Raw genomic sequence first — 24,884 nt, 5'->3', positions numbered from 1 at the left:
AGCAAAGTTACCTGTGAATGTGAAAAATGCACATCTGTTTTAAATGTAAGAGTTGATCACAGTGTTCAGACTAAAGGAATACAGGGAATTGCATCTTTGAGTGATTTAGTTCACAGTCTTAGAAGGAGAAGTCCTTGGAATCAATTCCAAACTGAAATCTTCCTTAGCACTGTACACTTCCTGTTTTGTGCTTCATGAAGCTTAATGAAGTTCAGTTCTTTGGAAAACCCAAAAGTGAAATCAAGTTGGGAGAGAAAGAGGAAATAAATTATGGCACTTGAGAAGAAAAAAAGTAGATTCATTTACAGAAGGCAATATTTGCCACCTCCCAAAACCAAAATACTTCATTTTGAAAATGGCAGCATCACTGGGCTGTCCACATACTAGTTTGCTGTCTAACTTTTTCAGGGACAGAGGCCTGGAATTTTTCCAGTCTAAGAAAGAATAAATTTGTGATACAGCAGCAGCGATGTGTGTGGGGTGAGAAGTATAGTGACAAGGGTGAGCTACATTGTCATATTTAAGTACATCTTTCAAGTATGAGTGTTTGAATATGAAAGAGTAAAACCTTGGTAACTTGGAATCAGTGGGTAATTTGATACTGATTTTAATATAGCCAGTGTGTTTTTTCTGTATGTGTATGATTATGTGCATATACACATACAGAAATAAAAAAATATTTATAAATGTATCAATTCCTTTGTCAAGCAACACATTTTAATATATCAATTCAGTATAAGCAGTGTAAGCATTACTACATTCTATCATCTATCCCATCATAAATTTATTGAGGAACTTGTTCATGTGGTAAGGATGTCACATTTTTGTAATTTAACAAATGGTGAATTACAAATTAACTTTCAGATAATCTAACAATAATATATGCAGTGCAATTCTTCTGTGCATAATGTTATGTTATGAAGAACTCAGTTTTATTACAAAAAGAATAATTTATGCTATCTGAATTGTAAATTTGGATCTCCATTTAAAGTTAGGAATTCAAAAGGGCCTGAATTCTCGAATTATATTTAATATGTTGATAGGTAGATTTAAGTTGCTTTTGCCAAAAGTCTTTTTTGAAAGAAAACCATTTACTCTCTTAAAGAATTAATTTAGTACTTAAGAAAGCAATTATATCTTTTTCTTTTTATTTTCAGACCTACATTGGTGATATACTGTTGCTTGTTAACCCATTTAAAGAACTTCCTATTTATTCTACCATGGTAAGCACTGCCTGTTTAAAATGTTACAGTGTGGACCTTTTTCAGTGGTTTCATATTTTTTATTTGGCATGCCAAACCCCCAAAATTAACATGCATGCCCATTTTTATGTTGAGAGCATCTCAGTTTAACGTTTTAGCAAAAGGAATATTGATTTCTTCAACTATACTAGTGTTTTTGCTCCCAGTGTCTTATTTGTAGAGCAGCCACCTTCCTACAGGGCCTTTTTTTTTTTTTTTTTTTTTGAACTGTAGCACTTATGATTGTTTAAAAATATTTCCTGATGTATATCTTGTCCTTGGTGGTTTCTGCTACTGCCAAACTTCAATCTTGCAAGAAGACACAAGCATATTTCATGCACTGCTTGTCTGAGGTAATGGCCCCCCCGGTCCCTAAACGTAATTAAGAGAGTGGCAAGGTGGTGAGCTACAGAAAGGCTCAAACTTACTGTCTGTGCTCCATGCCAGGCCGTTGGTTCAGGCACCGTAGAGGCAGCGAGCCCAGAGTGCTCAGCAAGAGCTTAGCTCTGCCCTGGGGCAGTCGTGCAGAGCTGCTGCGTCTGGCAAGGGCAGACGTATGAGATGGAGACTAGTCCTTTACAAAGGCCTTTATCTTTTCAGTACCTAGGCACTGGTAGTAAATCAAGTGGACTTTGTAGGTCTGTGGGAATAATGTAAATTCAGATTATCTGATCTCTGCTTCATCCTCACTCAGCCATTTCAGACACAGAGTATTAGCATGTTGATTTTTGCTCATTGTTGCACTGATATCAGGTCCCTGGCTTTGTTAGGCAGTGTTGAGATATGTTTATTGAGCTTACGGGTATTATAAAGAGTTCAAAAATGTGGTTAGAAAACTGGCTTTTTGCTATGTTGTGTGGCTTTGGGTATACCAATAGTAAAACTGAGGGAAATATATGATGTGACCTTTGATGGCACTAACTGCAGGTTCCAAGTTTGGATTCCAAATTTGGGTAGTAGAAATGGAAACAAGCCAAAATCCACCATTTTGGGTGAGGGTAGTTTTTCTGTCACTGAGTATTTTGTGTTAGATATACAATGAGTTTGTGCACCAGTATAGAACTGTAAAGAAAAAGAATTTAGATGGTAGGCTTAAGTATTAAAATGTTTCCTGAATGTTTTCTGCATCTTCTCTTGACCTTCTATGATAGACCTGTTTTAGCCAATTTTAGTAGGAGACTCTTAACGTCCTGTGACTCTGTTTTGGGTTCTCTTGGATGGCCATTATTTCAGTTTGTCATTATTATCTGCGTAGTATTGTGCATTAGACAGGTATTTCCCAGCTGATCAAAACATGGTTGTAAGATAGTTTTGTTTTCTCTGCTGTTGCTAACAGAAATGCTCAAATATACTGCAGCAGCTTAGTTGGTATTATGTCAAAGTCTATAAGTATTAGATGGTCTGTGAATTAAAGTAATAAAAATTGATGATGTAAATTCCTCTGTAGACGCTGACATGCTATATGGTGTGGCTCATTAGGTAGTGTTATTCTTTCAGGTATGAGGTTTGTTAACTATCAAAGAATGCAAAGATATATTGGGCTTGACTTTGTTTTTAAATCCAGGATGAAAAAATGAAATGATGATCATGACCTTGTTCAATAACAGCAACATTTTATATTTGCTTCTTTTTTAATCACTTTTCAGTCTTATTGGCAGTCTTTAATTTTTTATACTGCATTGACCTCCGACACTTACTTCCAATAGACTTCTAATGACTAAAATAAATCATTTTATGAGCAGTTTTTCATTCTGAGATGATATAAAGAATCATACACTAATGAACACTGATATGCATTGCTTCATTTGATGCAGCTGCCAGATGATGATATTAATGCATTTTTACACTGAAGTACACTATAACTACTAGGAACATGCAGATATCATTTTAGAGATACCGTTGTAGTTGCTTTGTAGAAACAGCTTGTACTACAGTCATCCTCCTTTGTTACATTTGTGCAGTGCTTATTTGTGATTAGGACAGGGCAGAAATAATTTGTTTTAATTTACCCACTAGTAAAATATCTAATCTTGCAAAAAACTTGCAACATTATGCAGTGAGAATAAATGTGTTAAGTTCTTTCACGATGGTTTGTGCCATGCTGAAATGATTCTGTGAGAATCGGTGGTCCCAAGATTAAAGAGTTTAGTATCTAAATAAATAATATATGCATGGGAACAGGTGATAAAAAATACAGAGGTCAATGTGATGGCAGCAAATAATACATGACTTTCACTATTTCTGTTGAGGGGAACAGCTCTACTTTGGAGGGAAATTAACAAAATGAAAGTAAAAATGAAGAAAAGAAGCTGGGAGGGGCAACAAGGTAGGAAAGAAAACTTTGAAGACAGGAGCAAATAAAAAAACAACACTGTGATGGAAAGGTTGTTAGAATTGTTAGAGCAAGCAGGACATGATGGAAAGGGGGAAATTCAGTTGTTTAACCATTCTCATCTAGTATTTAGATGTTTTTTAGTGTTCCAGCCAGCCTCCACCTGCCACTCCAGAAAGCTGTGGGTTCCTGTGGGACCTGTCTTAATTTTCCGGACCCATGAGGAAGTCTAAAAAAGCTGTATTACAAGATATAGAAAATTATTTATTTAAGAATATATGCAAAATGGTTTATCCTTCTGCTCACAACCTCATCTAACTCAAATTCTGTATTTTCTTTATTAAATTTATTTATTCTGAAAGAGCTAATTTGTAGGTCTTGGCAGACTATCTAGTTTTGGTAAAATCTGCTTGTTGTTAGTTGAAGGAATGTCAGGATATTCTCAGAAAAATTGTGGGTTCAGAGACAGATAATTGCTTTTATCCATGCTTAAGGATTAAGGATACTGTATGTTGCCATCTATGTATATTACAGAAATTGTTCTATACTGTGCAGAGAATATTTGTGGAAGACTGCTCTGCCATGTAATAGCTTAATTAACTTAAGGCTGTTGATTTCTATTTTAACTTTTCATTGGTGGTCATGTTTTACTTTGTAAGATTTTAAAGTCAAGACATTGAAAAGTTATATTCTTGAGGTATAAACAAAAGTAACTTAGCTTTTATTTTATTTAATCCACAAACCACTATTATTGAGTTCTTTGGTGACATTTAATTTTGTGTCTTAATTAGAACTTCTGTGCTTACAGCTCTGTTTTCGCTAAATTCAACTCTTCACAGGTAGTTTAAAGGTACCATTTTTATACATACAGAAGTTCTCTTCATAATGCTCAGAGCGCTTTACAGAAGACCCAGAATTAGGGTGTGAAACAACTAGTTTGAAATGTATTGATCATCTTAATTTTCAACAATTTTCAGGTCATCCAACTTTATTTAAGCAACTCTGGAAAACTGTGTTCATCGCTTCCCCCACATATATTTTCCTGTGCTGAAAGAGCTTTCCACATGCTATTCCAGGAGCAGCGTCCCCAGTGCTTTATCCTCAGGTGAAAATCTGTCTTTCTATTAACTAATTTATAACTCTTGCCTTTCAGTTGTTTCCCCCAGGACTCAGCAGTTAAGATTTCCAATTTATTTTTTCCTCTGACTGATTTCTTTCTGTGTACTGATCTCTGTCTCATATGTTAGAGCAAAATGAAACTGCAAAAGGTTTAATTACATCTCAAGTTCATAAATTTTCTTGGGGAATTGCCACTCCATCTACTTGTATTTAATTAGAAAGAAAGAGTTAATGAAAAAGAATCCCAGACTCCTGTGTGTTTGCTTATTTTACATGGAACAGGATTAGAATTAGAATCAAATGAAAATGAAAATGGGAAGTCCTTGATTAAGTCACAAGCCTCTGAGCTGGGGCACCTAGGCTGGAGTTACCACTCTGCCTCGTATGTTTGTGTGACTGTGAGCTGTTGTAATTCAGTTTTCCATCCTTAAAATGCAGTTAATCCACTTCCTTAATTCACTGTGTTGTTGCAGTGACAAATACATTCAAGATGGTGAATAAATGTGTTTGTTAGAAAACTGCAGTGAAGTAGAATTTCATCCGACTGTGCCAACGTAATAATGAGGAAACTTCTGATTCATTTGGGAATTTTTGATCCCCCAAATCTAATAATCTGCTGCCCTCCCTTTTCTCCCTTCATGTGCCTGAAAGCAGAGTCTGGCGAACTCGATGTAGTTGCTCAAGGAAGCTTGTTGCTCAGTCTTATCAGTATCACTACTGCTGTTGGCTGAAAAATTGGCAAGAGTTCGCTGCACTGCATAGGAGACGGGAAAAAAACAAAACAAAAAAACTTTGATTTCTCTTTGGCCAGGAATAAAATGGTGATCCATTTGAGAAAACTGGTAGTTGTTCTTGATCTGCCTCTAATTATAGGTGACTTGAATGCTGTGAAAAGGGAGAAAATATGATACTGAAATAAACAAAAGCAGCTGATCATACTGTTGTGGAGTTACAAGAGTTAAGATGAACACATAAATCCAATCATATGTATATCTTTTTATTGCATTCTGTTTATGTGGGTACAGACTCCTTTGACCATTTGAAGTTCTGTATATAAAGTCTTCAAATATATCTGAATATTGTAATTAAATGTTTGCTTTAAAAGAAGTTTGCAGTCTTTAAATTGATTATGTAGAGAATTGACTGTTGATTAGTTGAAACCAATTGTTAACTTTTCTATAACCTAATCAGAATGAGATGTTACTTAATTATCTGGTGAGCAATGACATTTAAGTGGAAGTACAAGCAATATCAGGAAATCATTACTGTATGTTCATATTCTTTCCTCATAAACATTAGCTCTCATTCAATTGAAAGAGTTAATTTTGATAAAAATAAGAAATTTCCTTATGCACCATGTTCAACATTTTCTTCAAAGTAGGAGCTTTCTCTTCTTATTCTTTCGGGACATAGCTGATTGATTAATATCTTTGTGAGGTTGCCTGTAAGTGTAGAGAGAGATGAAGGAGAAAATAGTATTTATTCGCACTTCGGAAAAAGGCTAACTGCTAAATTAAGGATTGTATGGTAATACACAAAGAGTAGTCTATTCAATAGTAATATTCAATAGTAAATGGGTTTGATACTAGGGAATGGATGCTGGCAATAATTTTATATCAGGCTGGCGAGGCAAGTGCTAAGAATCACACTCTTGATCCCTGCCCAGCCCACTGGAGCTTATTATAAATCCGTGACCTGATGGAGAATGTGACAGGAGGGTGTTCTGCTGATGGCATCAGTGCTTGGCCAGACATTTGTGTATCACATCAAGGCAATCCACACATTTACAGTTGTAAGGTATTCTTTTGCATGGATTTTAATTAGCTCTAAAGGTTAATATGAAAATGGAAGCTGAATGGAATGAATCTGGTAATTTGGAATAGGAGATAAGTATAGCTGCCACTTAACAGAATCACAGGTTTTTGTGAGTACCTTTCTTTGCTAGCACTAACTGAGAAAACAGAGAGAAACAGAGATCTTTCAGAAGTTCCTAAAAAGATTCTAAAAATGGTTGTGTGTGTAAAAGTCAGGGTTTCACTTTATGCGACTGATGGATATTCTCATTATTAGTCCATCGGTAGGATCTAAATAATGAATATCTGGAAAGTAAAGGTGATAAAGGAAATTTACATTGTTTTTCTGACAAAAAATAATAATTTGAAAAATATCCATGACTGTAGGCATATTCCTCTACCCCCTTGCTATCACCTGAGTGTGTGTGTGTGTATATATGTGCAGATGAACTTGTGTGTGTGATCAGAATGGATTTCTCTGTTCTCCGTATTTCAGCTGTAAAATCACATTATTTATCAGCAAGAGAAGGTGGTTCTACCACTGTGTGGAATGGTTCCTTGGATGTTTCTGTGCTAAAAAGTAGTATGGACCAGGGCACACTTTCTGGCCCTGAAGGCCTGTGGCATAGCATTCAGCCAGTTGGAGTGGTCCTGCCCTTCTCCTACCTTTGGCTGCCCATTTCTTTATTTCCACACCGTCCGTTGTATTGACACAAACATTCAGGTGGTGATGTGGACTGGGGAAATGCTCCCAGGTCCAAATTACCCAAGGGGAATAATGTGTGCGTGTGTGTGGGGGGGGAGACATTGCTTTAACCTGAATCAGTTTCCAAACCAAATTCACATGAAGGTGAAATAAGTTTCTAGAGCGGGAATAGCAGGGCCCAGTGTTTTTGGTGGTGGTTTTGGCTTGACCTAAATAGTTCCTGGAATACCCATACTCAAGTCACCCAGAGAATTTTTACTGCTACTGTAAGATCAAAGTGGTGGCCTGAGACTCTGTCCAAGTCAGAGCTCTAACAATGAGCAGCATCAGGATGCCATGTAGGAAAATAGCCACATTTTATCAGAAGGGTGCTGGCTTTGTCTGGTTTTGTTAGTAGTAAATTGAGTGAAAGTGGATCATCCCTATGTGTATGTACTAATTCCAAGACAGAGTTCCCTCAGTACCTATAAGATACTTTGTTTTGGCACACAGGCTCTCTTGAAATTGGACACTGAGAGTACAAAAGTGTAACTGTACTCATTAGTAAGTGAAAGATGATGCAATTATAGAATAACCCTTCATCCCCCCAATCTCTATTCATTTTTAAGTCTACTTTACTTTTAAGTATATATAATAAAACTTTATAGTATAAGTAAATATTTTGCTAGTAGAATTTATAAAAGTAAGTATGCTTTAGTTTTATTATAATAGCTTTTAGTATGAGAAGAGGCTACTGTTTTGGTGTGCATGTATGATATAGAGCAGTAAAAATTAGTGCCATACCACAATTAATATTTTACTTTTCATGTGCAATTCTCAAAACATATCTAATTTAACTGTTAATTGCCACAGAAGAACCAAGTGATGACAGTATATATCTCTCTTCTGAATTCCTCCTAAAGAGTTTGAGTTTGTTATTCTAAAAACAGTAATTTCTTTACAGAAGGCTTGTGTTATATTTTGAAACCTACCTACTATCATTTCAAAAAGACTGGAGATCATATCAGAAAATGTACCTTTATTCATATTAATCCTATCATCTTCATCAAGCATGGCAGCTTGCTTAATTTGTGGAGATAATGTTTATTTTCTGTTAGCAATGTTTTTCAGTTCAACCTTTTTTTCTCTGCCAAAGCTTAATTGCAAGATGAAACTTCCCATGAATTTAGTGGCCATTACTAATGATTCATGAATTACTCTTCTGTTGGACACATACCGTTGCTAATGAATTATGCATGCAGTGTAGCTCTTAACGGTACTTCTTTTTCTTAGTCTAAATAGTGATTTTTGCCTTCTGCATTTTCCCAAGAGAGAATAATGAAAAGAGGTGAAGACACCTGAAGTTTTGAGAGTTGGAACTTAGCCACCTAAGTCCAAAGTTACGGTCCTGAAACCGTTACTGAACTACCAGGCTCTACTTTCTGGCCTTAAAGTCCTGCTTGAATACCCTGTGTGTGTGTGTGCGCACGCACACGCGCTCAGAAGTTTGTATTTTCTGGCAGGACAGAGCTTTACAGTACTATTTATTTCATACTCAAGCCTGACTGGAATCCAGAAATTAGATATTTCTGCACCAAAATCTATGCTTATTGTATACAATACTACTCATTGTCTTCTCTCTCTCTCATACACCTTCCATCTGATTTTTGTTTGTTTGTTTTTATTGGATTTCTTTTTGCATCTGCTTGTGTCCAGTCATATGTTTCAACTGGAAGCTCCTCAGGGTCAGACTATTTCTATGTTGTATCATTGGCCAGCACATGCATGGCTGGAGTCTTCTGACTCCAGTCAAATGACTCTAATAATGATAGTAATTAAACATACAGAAGCAGAGACACCACTTTCTCTCTGGGAATAAACAACAGACATTTGGCAATGAGAAGCTCCTGTGTTGTGATCCCAGGGAAGGCGTTTGTAGCTTGAAATCTACTGTGGCTTCTCCCTGTGCACAAAGGTCAATCAAATAAAAAAATCAGCACTTCTGTCATGAGTATGGCTGTTCTCAGAGTGCCAAGCTACTTACCATTTGTAAAAACAGCACGGGCTTGCACCAGATAGAGAAAGATCCTCCCTTCTGTAGTGTCATCACCTAATATGGACTCTCCATTTCCTGTGCCTGAAGACACTGTAGAAATTAAAGTGTTCCCATCTACTCAAAACATATAGAACTCGCAGAATCTATCAGATCACCTTAGGACTGTGCTTATCGTTAGAGAAGGTTTAAGGCCAAGAGCAAATCAGAGTACAGTATCCAGACTGAGCTTTAGACTTCTAAAATTTCAAACAATGTTCAGGCACTTTATTTTGTAGAAGCTTTGTAAGGTCCTGTTCAAACTGTATAAAGCTGTGTTTTCATTTTCAGATTTAATATAAACTTATTACTATTTTATTTAAACATAACTATTGATTTTTTTTAGTTTTCTTTGTGAGTCTTCTCTCCTAAACATCCTATCATATCTGTGCTACGGGAAAAAAAAGGAAAAAAAAAAGCAATTTATCTAAAGCTGTCAGGATGACCTGGACCAGTCTTTGTCTCTCCACCCTCCTTGTCTTTTCTTGCTTTATTTTAATATGATTGTTTTCATCTGAAGATTTGCTCTTAATTTCTTCTATGGAGTTACTGTTGGTATGAGAAAATTTTGCTTGTATTTTGTTGGTTATATTTGATCTAGTCAATTTATTCACCCTACATCTGATCAAGTACTTGCTCACTGAAATCCAGTGTTTTGCAACAAAAAGTATTTGGCCAAAACTTTGAAGAAAGAATATCCTACCTCTTGTTCACTATCATTTTTAATCTATAGTAAACCACCATCATTCATGTATGCATAACACCACCTGGTATAAACTTTGTATGAAAGTTATATAATAAAATAGCATTATGTTATAATCTTAAATAGCTAATAAACAGGCTTTTCTCTGCCATAATTAACTTGCTTCTAAATGGATTTTCCCTCCATGCTGTTCAGGATATGAGAATGCATTAAGCACTGACAAGATAAGTGAGAGCTGTCTAGAAAGCTTAAACGTGGTTTATAGGCTTGTTAAGAGCTAAGCATCCTTAGTCGATCAAACCAATGGTTTATGGGACACCGATGACTAATTTGGCGATTAAAAAAAAAAGCAAATAAATATATCAAATGAATTGCTGTAACTGTGTACATTTTAACAGCCAGAAATGTCAATATCCAATGGTTTTATTGTGATATAAACCACATTTATAAGCCCAATAATCTGGAATGAAGAGAAGCCCTCTTCTCTTAAAGCGAAAGGCCTTGACAGCCTTTTCTTTCCTCAGTTTAGCATCACCACGTGAATTCAATTCAAGTTAATAATCTGTAATTTTTAAATGATAACTCAGTGTGTTATAACTGTGATGGGCTACTGCAGTATAATTATAGATTTAGGTGTCCTATTTGTAGTTGAAAATCATTTAGAAATACACTTTCCAGTTTAGTTTACTTTAGAAATATAATTTCCCACTAATGTAACAGGTTGTTCATTTACAAATATCACTACTGCTGATACAAAATGCGTTCTTTTACATTTAAAATCTAAATCTTAAAATTTTAAAATCATTTCAAATCTAGCAATCCCAGTCATGGAGCAAGACCCAGTGTCTTGCTTAGGCAGTGTGCAAACCGAGAAGGAAGGAATGATCCTGGCCTCCAAAAAGCTCGTAAACTCACTCTGTCTTCCCTAGCTATATCTTACTATCAGAGTGGGTGTTTGGATTAATAATGTACACATTTGAGGGTGGTACAGTAGAAGATGAGTTTCAGAAGCTCGTACAAAACAGCATGCATATCTATGCTGATCTGAGTCTTGCTTTAACGCTGGTAGAAGTCTTACATAAGCAAATTCTAATTTTTCCAGCATTTCCGGTTATGATTCAAGTACTGCAAGTTTAGTCTTTTTTGTTTGTTTTGTAAGGTGTTCCTGCCCTTATGAAGGTGGTACCTTTTTTCAGAATTGAAACTGAAATAAAGTCAATAAACCCCCCTCACTTATACAATCTGAAGTGACAGGTACATGCCTTCTTACTTGTTTTATGACATGTTGTCATGCTATTCGCCAGCAGATGATTGCTAGGATTTAGGTTATAGCAGAACTGACATTTGACCAAACAAAAATGATCCAGTTAAGGAAACTATCTGAATTCACACAGATTTAGACAAACCTGGCTAATATGCAGAAATCTAGGGTAAGCAAAACGTGCTTTTTCAGTACATGCAGGAATTTGTTTGTAAAATTTTGCCTGGAGGTTATGGTTTTCTGGCTGTTTCAGCCTGGCTTCCTAAGTAACCTACTTTTATACTATGGTTTATCTGCCCACCTCTAAGTCCCCCTCCTCCCGGTACGTTCTGAAACGTTGGCAGCTTTCAGCCGCGGAGGTCTTGGCGCCGTGGTGTCCCCACAGGCTTTGTGCCAGCTGGCAGCCCCACTAAGAAGAAGAGGGTGCAATGCCGACCGCGGCCACTCTGGAAGGGAACAGCCAGGCCGCCTGCACAGACTGTCCCATCAGCACGTGCTGAGCTCCAAGCTTCTCAAACTACTCTAGTTGTTTCCTAAATAGCTGAAATAACAGAAGCACCACTGCTACTAATCTTCTTGATAACTTGTAGTATAGCAATAGCGGGTTGCAGCTGTGATTTAGGATTAAGTATGCTGTGGAGGGACAAAATTGTTTCTTCGTCTGACACGCTGGTGTCAATGGACTGGCAGTGTAAGTGCGTAATAGGAGGGGGGCTGCAACCTCTTGACAGATCCAAAACTATCAACAGTTCACTGACCTTCTGCATAAGAAGAGCCTAAGATCTGTAGTTTGTAATTTGCAAGGTATGAAGTATCTCTAGGGGAGGAGTATCACAGGACTAATACCATTCTTTCACTCTTTTCTTTTCCTGTTAGCGATCCTGTTAGCAAAAAGGATAGGAGATCTGGCACAGCTGTTAGAAAGGCAGAAGGCTAATGTCACTTCTTAAGAACAGATTCAGCATACAATTAGCTTGGGAGAGTGAAGTCATGGTTAAGAGAACAGAAGGGCACACACATTTTAGAGGGTGACCTCAAGTATCATCTGACTTTCAACAAGAAATGTTTTAGGAAGCCAGAAGCTGGAGATCTGAGCATGGGATAGTGTACTTACGGAGTAACTCGTCAATTCCATAGAGACGCTATTCTCACATTAGCTGTGACAGTGACCTTCTTGTCTTTACATAATTTCTTTCTTTCTAAGCCCTGGTTTAAATATGTCCTGGTGACCTGTTGTTTGGGGTCTTTGTGTAACATGCATCTGTGTTGCAAGCTTTCTCAATCTTACACTACAAACCTCCTACTGATGCCAGCAGTCCAGGGTCAGACTCCAGCTGGTTACAGAAACAAGGAGGATACAGGCAGAAGCAGTTTGACATGTCACATATGGTAAAGATACCTGTCTTGTCACCTAAGACTAGCCAACAGTCAACAACTGTGATATTCACCAGAGCTGCGTGTGTGTCCCTTAATAACTGAATGAGAATAAATGGTGCAGAGATCCCATTCCTGTGTGAGTATCAAGACCTCTTTTTTCCCTTCCATCTTTTGTTTCTTCCTCTGTTTAATTGTTTCCTCTTTTCATGTGAGATTTGAGTAAATATGGCAGTGTCCATGGCCACTGCCCCCCCCCCCCCCCATTTTCATAAACTACTGTATTTGGTGGGTAACAACTGACCATCTAGCGTGGCCATACTATTGTAGAAACAGCTTTTTAAGTTTGACTGAGCAGATGAAGGAGAAGCATCAAATTACATTTTGTCTGGTTCAGTTGTCTGTAAAGAAAAGAATTTCTTACAATTCATGTTGGAAATTCTTACATGAATTTCTTAATCAGGCTTCACTAACTTTGTCCTTTTCAACTCCTTTGTCTCTTTTCCTTCCTTCTCCGTGCTTAAATTGCACCACTGAGTTCCCTTCCCTCCCCCCATTCTTCCACTTTTCTGTTGTTTCCTCCCACCTTTGTTGTTCATATTGCCTGTTACCTTGTTTTCTTTGTTCATTCCTCCTCTCAGAGGTTCGCATTCTTTGGAATATTTATTCCACATCATGTGAAAGGAATGAAATGAAACAGGATTCATCATCTCTGAAGTCAGAGTATATTGCACTGCAGAGACTGGGCAGCTTGCAAAATCTCTGCAGCCTTTTTACTGAGCAGTTTGCCTGCATAACACAATGTTCGGTGCCAGCTAACTCTCAGATATCTTTGTCTTTTCCTTCCTGTTCCTTTCCTCTTTTATTTCCTCTACCTTTTCCTATTATTTTCTACATTTTTTATTTCCTTCTGACTCCTGTCATTACCACAGTAATACTTCCCCATCTGCAAAGAGAACAAGGCAGTTTCAGTGTAAGCAGACTCCTTTGTTGGACAGGAGATAAAGGAAGAGATAAAAGCTTTGCTATAAATACCTTCAAAATGGTTGAGAGCTTCAGGTTTGGTTGGCTTGGCTTGTTTTACAAGACAGTACAACGCAACAGCTCTGATAGCTCCCATGAACATGGACAGTTGGCCAGTCTGTCTCCAATGTTCTGTTCTTTATTATTTGCCGTCCATAAACCTTCCATTATTTGAAATGGAAGTTTGCCTGAGATACGTTACATCCGTTCCAAGAGAGGTAGCAGAGAGTATAAATAACATAAAATATCAACTGTGATATAGCAATGATTCCCCTCTCTCCTTCTTGCCTGTCATCTTGCAGCGGAGAAAGTGGTTCTGGAAAGACCGAAGCCTGCAAACAGATAGTGAAGCACCTCACTTGCCGAGCCAGCTCCAGCAGAAACACCTTTGATACCAAGATAAAACATGTGAGTAACACTCTGAGCACTGATTAGAACAAGGTGAAAATCTGGCCTGTTGATTAAACAAAGACATTTGAACTGCAAGGAAAAAGGTATTTGCTATGTGGAAGTTCATAAAGGGTTTATTTTCACCATTCAAGTCAAAGGTTTCTTTCCCTGCAGTGACCTGAACGTGAGCAGGATGAAGCTCACATGGATGTGAAAAAGTGGCAGCCAGTTTTGTTTTTGTATTTATCAGTAATTTTTAAAAGCTATGTTTCAGTGAATAGGAAATATTTGTGTGATATGGTACTGTCATTTAAATATGTACTAATAGCCTGCAGTAAGTAAAGAAGTTTATATCTGGTTGTGATGGTGCTTCTCTGGCTATTAAAAGGAGTCCTGAGGTATCTGAAGTAATAGTATGTAAGACAGAAATTAGAAAGTTATACCCAGGAGAACTGCAAAGACTGAACGAAGTTATATGGCCCAGTCTTTGTGTACTAAATATTTATGAAATAGGCAAAAGAGTTACTGAATAGTTGTTGAAGTATCAAATTCTCAAAACAGAACTATATTCTGTGCAGTGCATGTCACAAAATCATGAGAACCTGCTTCATGTTTCGGATGAATTTGTCCCCATGCTGATAAATTATAAATGTAAAGTTTTCATTTGACAGAACATTGCAACTCAGTCGTGTTTTATGGTTACAGCTTTAACACTACTGTGCAGGTTCAGACTCATGTTCTAGGTTACGCAGAACTCTAGATTGCCAATTCAGATTTTTCCCCAAAAATTGCCTTTTCTGCTGAAACTTCTCATCTGATCTTTTAGCTCAGAGACAAATTTACGTGGAATGTTTTAACACAGTCTATAATGTTGTCACCAAGTTCTGAGTTTCATACTTAAAAAATATTTAAACTCTTTCACCCACTCTGGTGTCCTTTATGTACAGCACTTAGAGTAAACCCAAGATACTCTTTTTTGCAGCCTTAACTTGCCAGATGCATGATATCCAATAAAACTCTAGAGTCTTGTTCATTGTGTTTGCTTTAATAACATTTGACAATGTCACATGCATCATTCAAAACACACTGCTTTATCCCTGAATTATGCATGAATCAACCCATAAAGATGATAAAATAGTGTCAGAAGTACAGCTGACACAAACATATTACCTACAAATCAGGACTATTGGAATGTGGGAAAAGCTATAGATTTACTGATTCATATTTTATACATTCCAGCTGATAAGGAAATAGAAGCCCTATGGATTTTGTGTGGATTTTAGAAAACATTTGTGTTTTTTGAAAACTTACTAAAAGAAGCCTGATGACAGTGAAAACACTACACTTGAATAAGCTTCAGCTTTGCCTTACTTCATGCAGTCATAAATTGCCACATTGAAGTGTTTTTCGCAGTGTGATCTGATTCATTGATGATGCTCCTAAGTTGACATGTATAATCCAATTTTCGTGCAACAGTGTTGAGGATACTGTTGTTAATTTTTCACTTTTTCTGATTTAAATTATGAAGCTTAATGTTGCAGTAATGCTGTTATATAGGGACAATACACTTCTAGTTTATTACAAACACAGGGGTCATAGCTACAGATATCTGGCCAAAGTTCAGAGGACAGTATGTGCCAGGGACCATTCACAGTGGTATGATCACTCCATTCTGCAAAAGAGTTGTTAAATGCATGAATGTGAACCTCATCATGCCACTTATCATACAGGTTAGAGTGTGGTACCTGGTCCTGTTTAGTTTAATAGTGTAGACTTAACATACATGTCAATGATTCTGAGTCAATGGAGGTAGAAGAGAATCACACACTAAGAAAAATTAGTTGTCTTGATTATAGAAAGATCCCTTGTAACTAGCTTAGATGGGATTTCTGACTTCAGATAGCTAAACTAGATATAGCAGATCTCACCCATGGGGAAGCAAGTGGAATTTCTCTTTTAGTTGCCTTTTAAGGTGCTCTAATGAACATGATGACCCGTATTCATTCCTGCTGCAGTTCTGCATAGCACCATTAAAGTTAATAAAACTGTGCTGGACAAAACAAATGCTGAATTAGCCTAGTTTGAGCAAATACAGCCAGTGCTGTGCTACTGAAGCGGAACCAGAAATAGACTGACTAGTTTTCTGCTGCCACCTACTGCACAAATAGCTAATTTGGTTTGTAACTTTGGAGGGTCTGATTTTTAGACCTTCTGTGTCTAGAATCATTTATAATCTGTGCCACTCTGCAGCCCTCTTTCCTCCTACCTCCCACAGCCGTGGTTTATATAAATTATGTTCATCCAACAAATCGCTTTTTTACAGAGCAGTAGTATATTGGAGCCACTTTGCAATCAATTTCTCAGGATGCAAACACAAAGTAAGAAACTAATTATATACAGAAAGAACTAAATACAGAGAATAACTTGGAATAAATCTTACACATTTAATACATTTTAATGCGTTTAGTGCTTTGAAAATACTATTTTAAAAATAATCTGGCCATGAACATGAAACACGGAAATGCATTAATAGTGGAATGCCAGAAAAAAAAGTTGAATCTGATTTTTCTCACTTTTATACTAGTATGATGCTAAGTAATTCTCTTTGAAACCAGTAATTTAGGCCTACTTTGTTTTTTATAGTTCACTTACAGCATCACGTAAAGCTTGCGAATTCCTTCGCTTGGTTGTTATTATCAACTGACTGGCACTTTACCAGCCTAGCTAGCTTCAAAAATCCTAATCTTTTTGTCTGTCATGCCAGCTATGGGCATATGACTCCAGTCACCTGTATCCATACTACCTGTAAGGGCATAGCTCAAGGTCAAGCCATTATCTTTCCACTTTCATTTACAACTTCAACTATTGTGACAACACTTTTTTTCTTTCTGTTCAGCTATCTTATTTTAATTTTGATATATGTAAAAAAATTCAAGGAATTTGTTAAATTCAAAGCTAACAGTCTTTTTTTTTATGATTATTGACCCCAAACCTGACAACTGTTGAAATATCTTCCTATTTATTTTCTTTCTCATTTACCATTTTATTGCAGGTAAACTGTATTTTGGAGGCCTTTGGACATGCTAAGACACCCCTGAATGATTTGACCAGCTGTTTTATCAAATATTTTGAGCTGCAATTTTGTGAGAAGAAGAAAACAGTAGCTGGAGGTAAGTCTAATGATTTTATTATGATATCGCCATGACTAGGAGATCCGGGTCCCAGTGTGCCATACACACAGACAAAAATGGGGGTTGAAGTATGGCAGAGAGGCACAGGGTTTTTGTGGAGTGCAGAAGGAACAGAGTAGCATGATTAAATGCAGGTGACAAGTTCATTGCTTGTCAAGAGTAGTGCACGATATTAAAAAGGAGAGATGTGCCTTGTGTAACCACTAGATGGCAGAGAAACACAAGTAAACGTTGAACAACAGCTGACTCATATTTCCCAGGAAATCGTATTTCCTTTTATGTCTGAGATTAACAAAGTATGACAGCTGCATATTGCTTTACTGTGAAATAAAAGCCACGAAGGAATTACTATTTGCATTTGTAACTAATGTTGTACTGGGTATTTTAAGTATGTCTTAAACAAGTGGTAAACTCATCTGTTTGGTGCAAAGAAAAGCCAAGTATGCTCCGTAATACCCAAACCAGAAGTTACTATCTACAGCTTTGAGCTTCCTCTGAAGGCAGTAGGAATCACGCTGATGCTCTTTCAGGCTGGTGTGGAATTGGTGAATTGGAATTGGAGCACTTTCATTTCTGGTCCCTATAGGCCATCATAAAATTATTCTGCGCTAATGGTGAATGCAGAAGTAATTGTACACAGGTGTAGTTTTCTACTTGCGCTGTTTCTCCTGGATGGCAGAGCTGTGTGGTGAAATACATTTTTGATCTGAATAAATTAGTTTGTATTGGCTAAACATTTACAAAACTACCCATTTTTTAACATTAAAAAATAGGTTTATCCTTTCAGAGGAGTTTCCTAAGTATAGCCTTTCCATTATTTCATGAGGCAATTATAGTTCTCTAGGGAGTTCACCATACCCTGTCAAATAAGATAGTTGCTTTTGCCAAAACGGTGAAAATATCACTGTGTGGGAAATCAATACCAATTTTTTTTCTGTTTTGTATTACAATAAATGTAGAATACTTGTGAAGAAAATGTAAAATTAAAAAGTATGAAGCATGTTTTTTTCATTCTTGAGTATTTCAGGAGGAATATAATAAAATTGATCTAAACATCAGAATGGACTAGAATAGATTTTGAATTGAGTTTGTAAAATTAAGTGCAATCTCTAGAACTAACATTTTAATAATCTTATGTATTATATATATTTAAGTAGAGTCAGTGGAGTTACGACACTTAGATGACACGTGTACTTTCTGTCTCACTCTGTTACACACATTGCACAAACACAAACAGATGCAAATGGCACATTGAAAAGTTAAGCATATAAACATTAGTAAATGCTGAAGTTGTCTGAGATACTCTTTGGTTGTCTTGTGCACAGAAATTTAATAATGTCCTTTTTCCATACCACCCCAGCTTACTTCAGTGCAGAGAATGCAATGCATTGCCTCAGTGATCAGCTGCTAAATTTTTTTTCTCTTCTTTGGTCTGTGTGTGGCTTGATCACATTTTATTGTATATCCTGCTCTGAAAACAGAATGATAATTTTCCTGTAGAATTCTCAAGTGTTCATCAATATCTTTAAGTGTCTGAGTGCTTCAGACACATAAATGGTTTTGATTTCACAGTACTTCTGGCTTAGGGTTGTGTCACTCCATTTACAGATGAGGAACTGAAGCACAGAACCATTAAGGTCGAATGTTTCCACTATTTTTGAGTGCATTGCTTGAGGTTGCAGGGACCTGATGTTTCAAGGAGCTTTACTCAGACTTGTCAGTTTAATTCACGGCCCTTGTTTGTTACTGATGTAAATGTAGACCCATTTAACCAAGCCCGATGTCAGTGTTCTGTAACACAAATGCTGTGCTTCTATCACTTTGAAAACACAGGTATAAAATGACAAAATTGAGGAGTGGGCCAAGCCCATTAAAAAATACAAACCACTAGTTTGCATGCCCTCCCATTCCCCAATTATTTAGGATTTGAATCAATTACTCTTACTAAATATAAGGTAGCCAAAAGTTCCACAATATGCAGTCAAAAGTCAGAAGCCACAATAGAGCAAAGAAGTGATTTTTATGTTGTTATAAGTAGTTGTAATGTTGTACTTGTTCATGTTATTTGTTTGCATTATCAATGTTACCTTTTCAAGGCCATGGCTAAACAGCACTTCTGAGTGAAATTGTCCCTGATTTACACCACTATAAATGAGAAAAGAATCAGGCACGTTGTCTTTGGCTCCAGTTTAAATCCCACTCAATGATTCTGTATATCTATGTGAAAGATCATTTGCAGCAGTATTTACTTTGTCTTGCACTATTTAAACATGAATGAACAGTGTAAATATGCAGAGCACCTGATTCTGCTGAGACATGACTTTATAACTCATTTATGCAAACTGGGCTAAATATGTCTGATTTGTAAATAAAAATTCAAGTGATACTAGACTGCCTCCAACAAAAGGTTTAGGCTGTTTAAACTCTTTAACAGAAAGAGCTTAAGGGGGCAGATGCAAAACAATTTACTAAGGAAGATGCGTGCAGATTACACATGTACCTTTTTATTACAGAGGGAAAGTTCAAGTTAGCATTCCTTGCATTTTAAGTGGAATTCAGTGAAGTGTGTGACAGCCCTTTTGTTTGTGCTGATGTTCTTTTCTGCCTACACCCAGAAAGTGTTCTTTGTCACTTAAGTTTTATTCTTATAGCAGAAAGCCCACTATACCCAAAGAACAGAAACACTGCCTGTAATTTTCATCTCTGGGCTTGATTTGGTCTTTCTGCTAAACTGAGGCTTTTCCACAAAGTTGTGAAGACAAGGATGGAGCCCTTGCATGTGGCTATACTAAAAGCCAGTATGCACAGCAGCAGAGACTTCATGTGCCTCCTCTGACTCTTTTCTGATGAATGTTGGGTTCAAATGGGAATTTTCTGTGAAAAAAGGTTTAATGGTCAGATACCTTTCATGTTATAGTCCAGTCAAATAGGTGGAGAAGGTATAACCAAGGTTAAGTTATCGTTCACTGGGATTAGGTAAGATAAGGCAGTGGGAACTAGTAAAAAGTGTTACATGAACACAAATACAGAATAAACTGCAGACCGGCGACTTCATTAACTTTCTAGAAGAAAGTCACACCTAACAGCACCCACCTACAGATCTTTGACCTCTATCGAAAAATCATAATCCTTTGTAGATGATGCTTCGTGCCTAGTGCATAGCAGTGAAAGCTTGTGTATTTCCAGAAGTAAAATTAGTGCATTTTATTTTTATTTGGGAGAGGGTAAATGGTCTCCTGAGCAAGTTGACATCTGACCTAAGATGAAAAGTAAAAGTTCAGTCCGTTTCCTCAAATGACGGAAAAAGAAAAGGTTAGCAAGAGAAAATCAGTCCTGACAAACTTATTCTCCACTGTTTTCTGCCTTGCTTTTCTCACTCCTCTTTTTTTTAAAAAACAAAGCCTGAATTTGTTACGTTACACTAAAATGGCAGAATCAAACTTGATTTATAAAGAGCAGCAGAATGAATCTTCCCCTGTGTGTATTATAAACATTTTCAATCAACTAAAAAAAAAAGTTTCAAGTTTGAGTTGCTTTTTTTTGGTATAAAAAAGACTGCAGCTAACAAACTCTCTGATATATTTTTGTACAGTGTTTCAACTCTGAAATTTCAAATGTTCTTTTGTCTTTATCAATAGCTGAGTTTCAGACAGCAAGGCTTTTGAGAAAGGTATGTCGTTTCAAAGAATGCATTGTTGGAGGAAAGATTCCACTGGCCACGCTTTCAGTACAGAGTCTGCTTGCTGACTTTGTAGCTGTCCAGCAGGTCAAATGTTCTATTAAAGGGATTTTTTTCCTTACATTTGCTCAGATTTCCTCACATCTATAGGCACAGTTAACATTGCACAAAAATGACAGATTTTGCTTTGGAACTCTATTATCTTTTCCTTGTGTTTCACCCACAGTTTACAGAACGTAGCATTTCACTTTGTAGAAAAGTCATATTTCCGTAATTGTTCTCTCTCAGAATAAATTTAGCTCCATTAAGACAATGGTATGTTTGATTCTTGTTCATCAGAAACCTGGCTGTTCTTAACAGCTCTTCCCATTGCTGGACATGCTAACTGAGATGAACTCTATTTAGCCTTATTGAAGTAGATGACTTGAAGTAGCTGAAAGGGGCTGAATTAGTTTGTGTCATCTAAATAAGTGGTGCTGCCCCACTGAAGTTAAATGTATTAATTAATCAGATGACCTCCAGTATCATTTTTCTTCTTTTTATTATTCAATGAATGTTAAAAACACCTGTGTGATAATTAAGACAGCCATAGTGAACGCCATTGCACCCAAGAAGGTTATGAAAGATTAGTAATAGCTTTTTCTTTTTTTCAAATTATTTCACAGCAAGGTTAGTTTTAGTGAGAAGTAAGTTACAAGCACAATAAAGGATGGAAATCATCCCTCAGGTTCATGTATTCTGTTTTACCCTGTTGGAATGGCAGCCGGGTAATGACTGATGCTCACAACAGTGTGTGCCTGGACCAGTCCTGCCATGGGAGGCTGGTTTTGCATTGCTTCAAGTTACACTCTGCTGCAACAGTTGCTGGAGTTGGAAACATGGTACCAGCTTAATGGTTTCCCAGGCATGCCGTTTTAGTTCCAGCACAGTTCTTTTTTCCTTAGTAACACAGGGTTAGGTGGCCAATTCACTGTCTTTTTTTTTGTAGGATGAATAAATGGGCCAGATCATGTCTCACTGGTTCAGCAAGTCAGCCATTCAACTTTGCTGTGTCTGTCCTGCTGTCTCTTCTGTAACCAGAACCCCAGTCACGATTTTGAACATTAGTGAATGTGTCAGGCCACCCCTGTGCTGCTAAATAAAAGAAACAGTAGAAAATGGCCCTGAGTAGTGTAGTGTGACACTGATCATCCATACTGCTTAACTAGTGTGTGTCTGGCATGGTTTGGACTGTGCCAAGTAGCACTTTCTGAGGCAGTGCATACTTCGTTTAGGGACAACACTCACCTGTGACCATCCTTAAAGCACTATGTTCAAGATTTACCTGTTTGGTTTCCCTCTATTCTGTAATGTCCTTCAGCACTGTCCTCACAGGTCACGTTCCTTCATACACACAACTTAAAGTAACTTCAAAAGACAGGCCTCTGGCCCTATTTTATTTAACAGTATAGACAGAGACTTACAACTCTCCAGAAGATAAAAGACAACTTAGGTGATTTTAAAATATACTTTCCAGACCAATATAGGTGGTATAGAGATAGCCAAGCCAGCTCAGATTGAGCTACTATGGATATTGGCACCTGCATGGTGACAGGAGCTCACACATTCAGCTTTCTATCCTAGTGTTCAGGATAGTGCTGCTACCATACCTCTGATAACCAGTCGCAGGCTGAGAACTAACTTCCATAACTTTGCTCAGTGTTGCATTGGGCAGTAGCTTTAAACTTAGATGTCCAAAGTCCAGAGCTGATTCTAAAAATACTCTTTCAACTGTCCCCATCTTCAGAAGTCCTTAAATTCCTGCTGGGCCTCAAACTTCAAGTCTCTCTGGTGTCTGAAGTTGAACTTCTGCATATGCCTAGAAATGCTACAGTTTTGACTGCACTGAATAACTTAGTGCAATTTTACGTTTCATCCCAGTTTGTTTCAAAAAAAGAAAAAAAATCTAAAAAAAGCTTGAGAATCTCAATATGGTATGTGTTTAGAGAACATACTTACTGTACTACAGGATGCATGTACCAGTGTTTTGTGTCACTGCATGTTCAATAACTACTTCTGGTTCTTAAAGAAGGAGCCTTAATTGAGTTGATAGCCATCCAGACCATGGGAAATCTTGGCTTAATATCCTCCTCTGGTCACAGGGATTCAAAAATACATCTCCTCCTTTGCTGAAGAGTGCGCTTTAACCACTAAACTCGATACATCTTTTCTAGGGTAAGGATGGTTGCTAAAACCCTGTGAAAGCTCTGCCACATTGCAGAGAATTAAAAGCATAAAGCTGCAAAAGAATGTACTGCATTCTAGTGGTGGGGGTGCTCAGTTGTGTGTGGATGGACCTGATTCTGGTCTTGCACCCCAGGCTTTATTTTACATTAAACAATCATTGGATAAAGTATGCAAAAAAATGGAGTAAGTGGGACCTGGAGTCAGGTCCCCACTCAAAGGAGTACCCTGAGCATTAGCTACAGTGAGGCATTCCCTTGCTATCTTTAGCTTGATGCATCTGGAAATGCGTAGTGTCATATACTCGGGAGGGCTGAAGAGTGGTCTACCCAGATGAGCAAATCTCTGTCCGTCTGCTGCACATTTAGCTCTAAAATGCCTATAATCTGGAGAAGCAGGTGAATGTATCTTGGGATGCTGTATTTTCCCTGTTTTTTGTAGCCAGGCCTTCTTCAAACCTTGCTGGGTGTGATCTTGTAATCAATGTTTCCATAGGCAAATCATAGGCAGGTTCTTCCTCTTCCCCCTTCCTCCCAGATGTGCTGACTCTCATGGCTTTTCATTGGGTATGCTCATCATAGCCCTTCTAAGATGCTCATGTTTCCCCAAGCACCAGTCAGTAAGCTTGTTAACGATCAACTCTGCACTGGATTTGTCTCATTTACATGTAGCCATTTAGAAGCTGTGTGGCTGATCTGAGCTCTCCTTATAGCCACCAGAGAAAGAGGAAATGATTCCAAAGGCCGTTCTTCCAAGATCTCTTAAACCTCTCTTGCACCTTTCTCTTTTCATTAAGAGGGAGCTTAGAGTAGATGCTAATTCTTAGATGGCTGAAGTTAGGTGAGATGACTAATAGTTGATCTCTTTGTAAATGTTGCCAAATACAACAGCAGGTTCCTCAAACAACCACGAGGTATAAGTCACCAGCATTGTCTTTAAAATTCATAGAAATAAATTTATGCCATGAATTTTAATGGAATCAGGGCTTTGTATGTGATTTATATAGAAAACCGTGCTAGGATGAATGGTAATATTTTTGATGTCATGCTTGCCTCAGATTATTGTATAAGAAACATATTGTCTCTTCAGTGTTGCAATGGCAAATTGTTTAAAATAGAGCAATCGGTTTAGAGCAATCAGTGTAATGATGAATTTGTTTGTTTGTTTATTTCTTAATCAGCTAGGATTTATACATACATGTTGGAGAAGTCTCGTGTCATTCTGCAACCTCTCAACCAGAGCAATTTTCATGTTTTTTATTTGATGGTGGATGGGCTGTCTGCTGAAGAAAAGTGCACCCTGTACCTCAGTAATTTGTCTGCACACAGGTAGGAGAACAACTTTATATTTAGTGTGGAATTAATATTTTGCTTATTTTAGTGCCTCTTGGGAGTTGAGGTGCTTCCTCTGATAGTTGATATTTCTGTTCTAACTTTTCAATGACCTCTGAAGTTATTTATCATTAATTTCCTTTTTACAAGGATTTCATTCTGGAGAATATGTGCACTCTCTTAATAAAATCACATTCTCATGTCTGTTAGCATTATTGTATTAAAGTAAAAAATGGAGGAAAACTTCTTAGTTCTTTGGGGGGTTTTTTCTCATCTTCAGTGGACTAGAGTAGATCTGGTCCATTTTTTCTGATGAAATGTTTTGTCTTCAGGAAAGACTGCTTCATTAAAATTAGACTTTTCTCCTGGAATATATTGATTTTGATAAAATTTAATTCTAATGAAATTTCAGTTTTATATTTACTTCATATTATTAAGAAAAATAGA

General features: G+C 37.2%; 1 protein-coding gene across 3 annotated transcripts in view; it reads left to right on the top strand.

Moving 5' to 3' along the window:
- MYO16 (myosin XVI) overlaps positions 1–24,884 on the top strand; it is a 385,095-nt gene that overhangs the window by 206,237 nt on the left and 153,974 nt on the right. For all 3 annotated transcript variants that reach the window (XM_064504083.1, XM_026102455.2, XM_026102457.2), the window contains 5 exons: positions 1,158–1,223; positions 4,551–4,678; positions 13,926–14,031; positions 17,066–17,183; positions 24,287–24,434. In XM_064504083.1, coding sequence (XP_064360153.1) covers positions 1,158–1,223; positions 4,551–4,678; positions 13,926–14,031; positions 17,066–17,183; positions 24,287–24,434 — 566 coding nt within the window. The remainder of the gene's footprint in view (positions 1–1,157; positions 1,224–4,550; positions 4,679–13,925; positions 14,032–17,065; positions 17,184–24,286; positions 24,435–24,884) is intronic.

This window comes from Dromaius novaehollandiae, chromosome 1, assembly GCF_036370855.1.
Source record: "Dromaius novaehollandiae isolate bDroNov1 chromosome 1, bDroNov1.hap1, whole genome shotgun sequence".
Classification (NCBI taxonomy): Eukaryota; Metazoa; Chordata; class Aves; order Casuariiformes; family Dromaiidae; genus Dromaius; species Dromaius novaehollandiae.
This window is presented reverse-complemented; position numbering and strand designations above follow the sequence as displayed.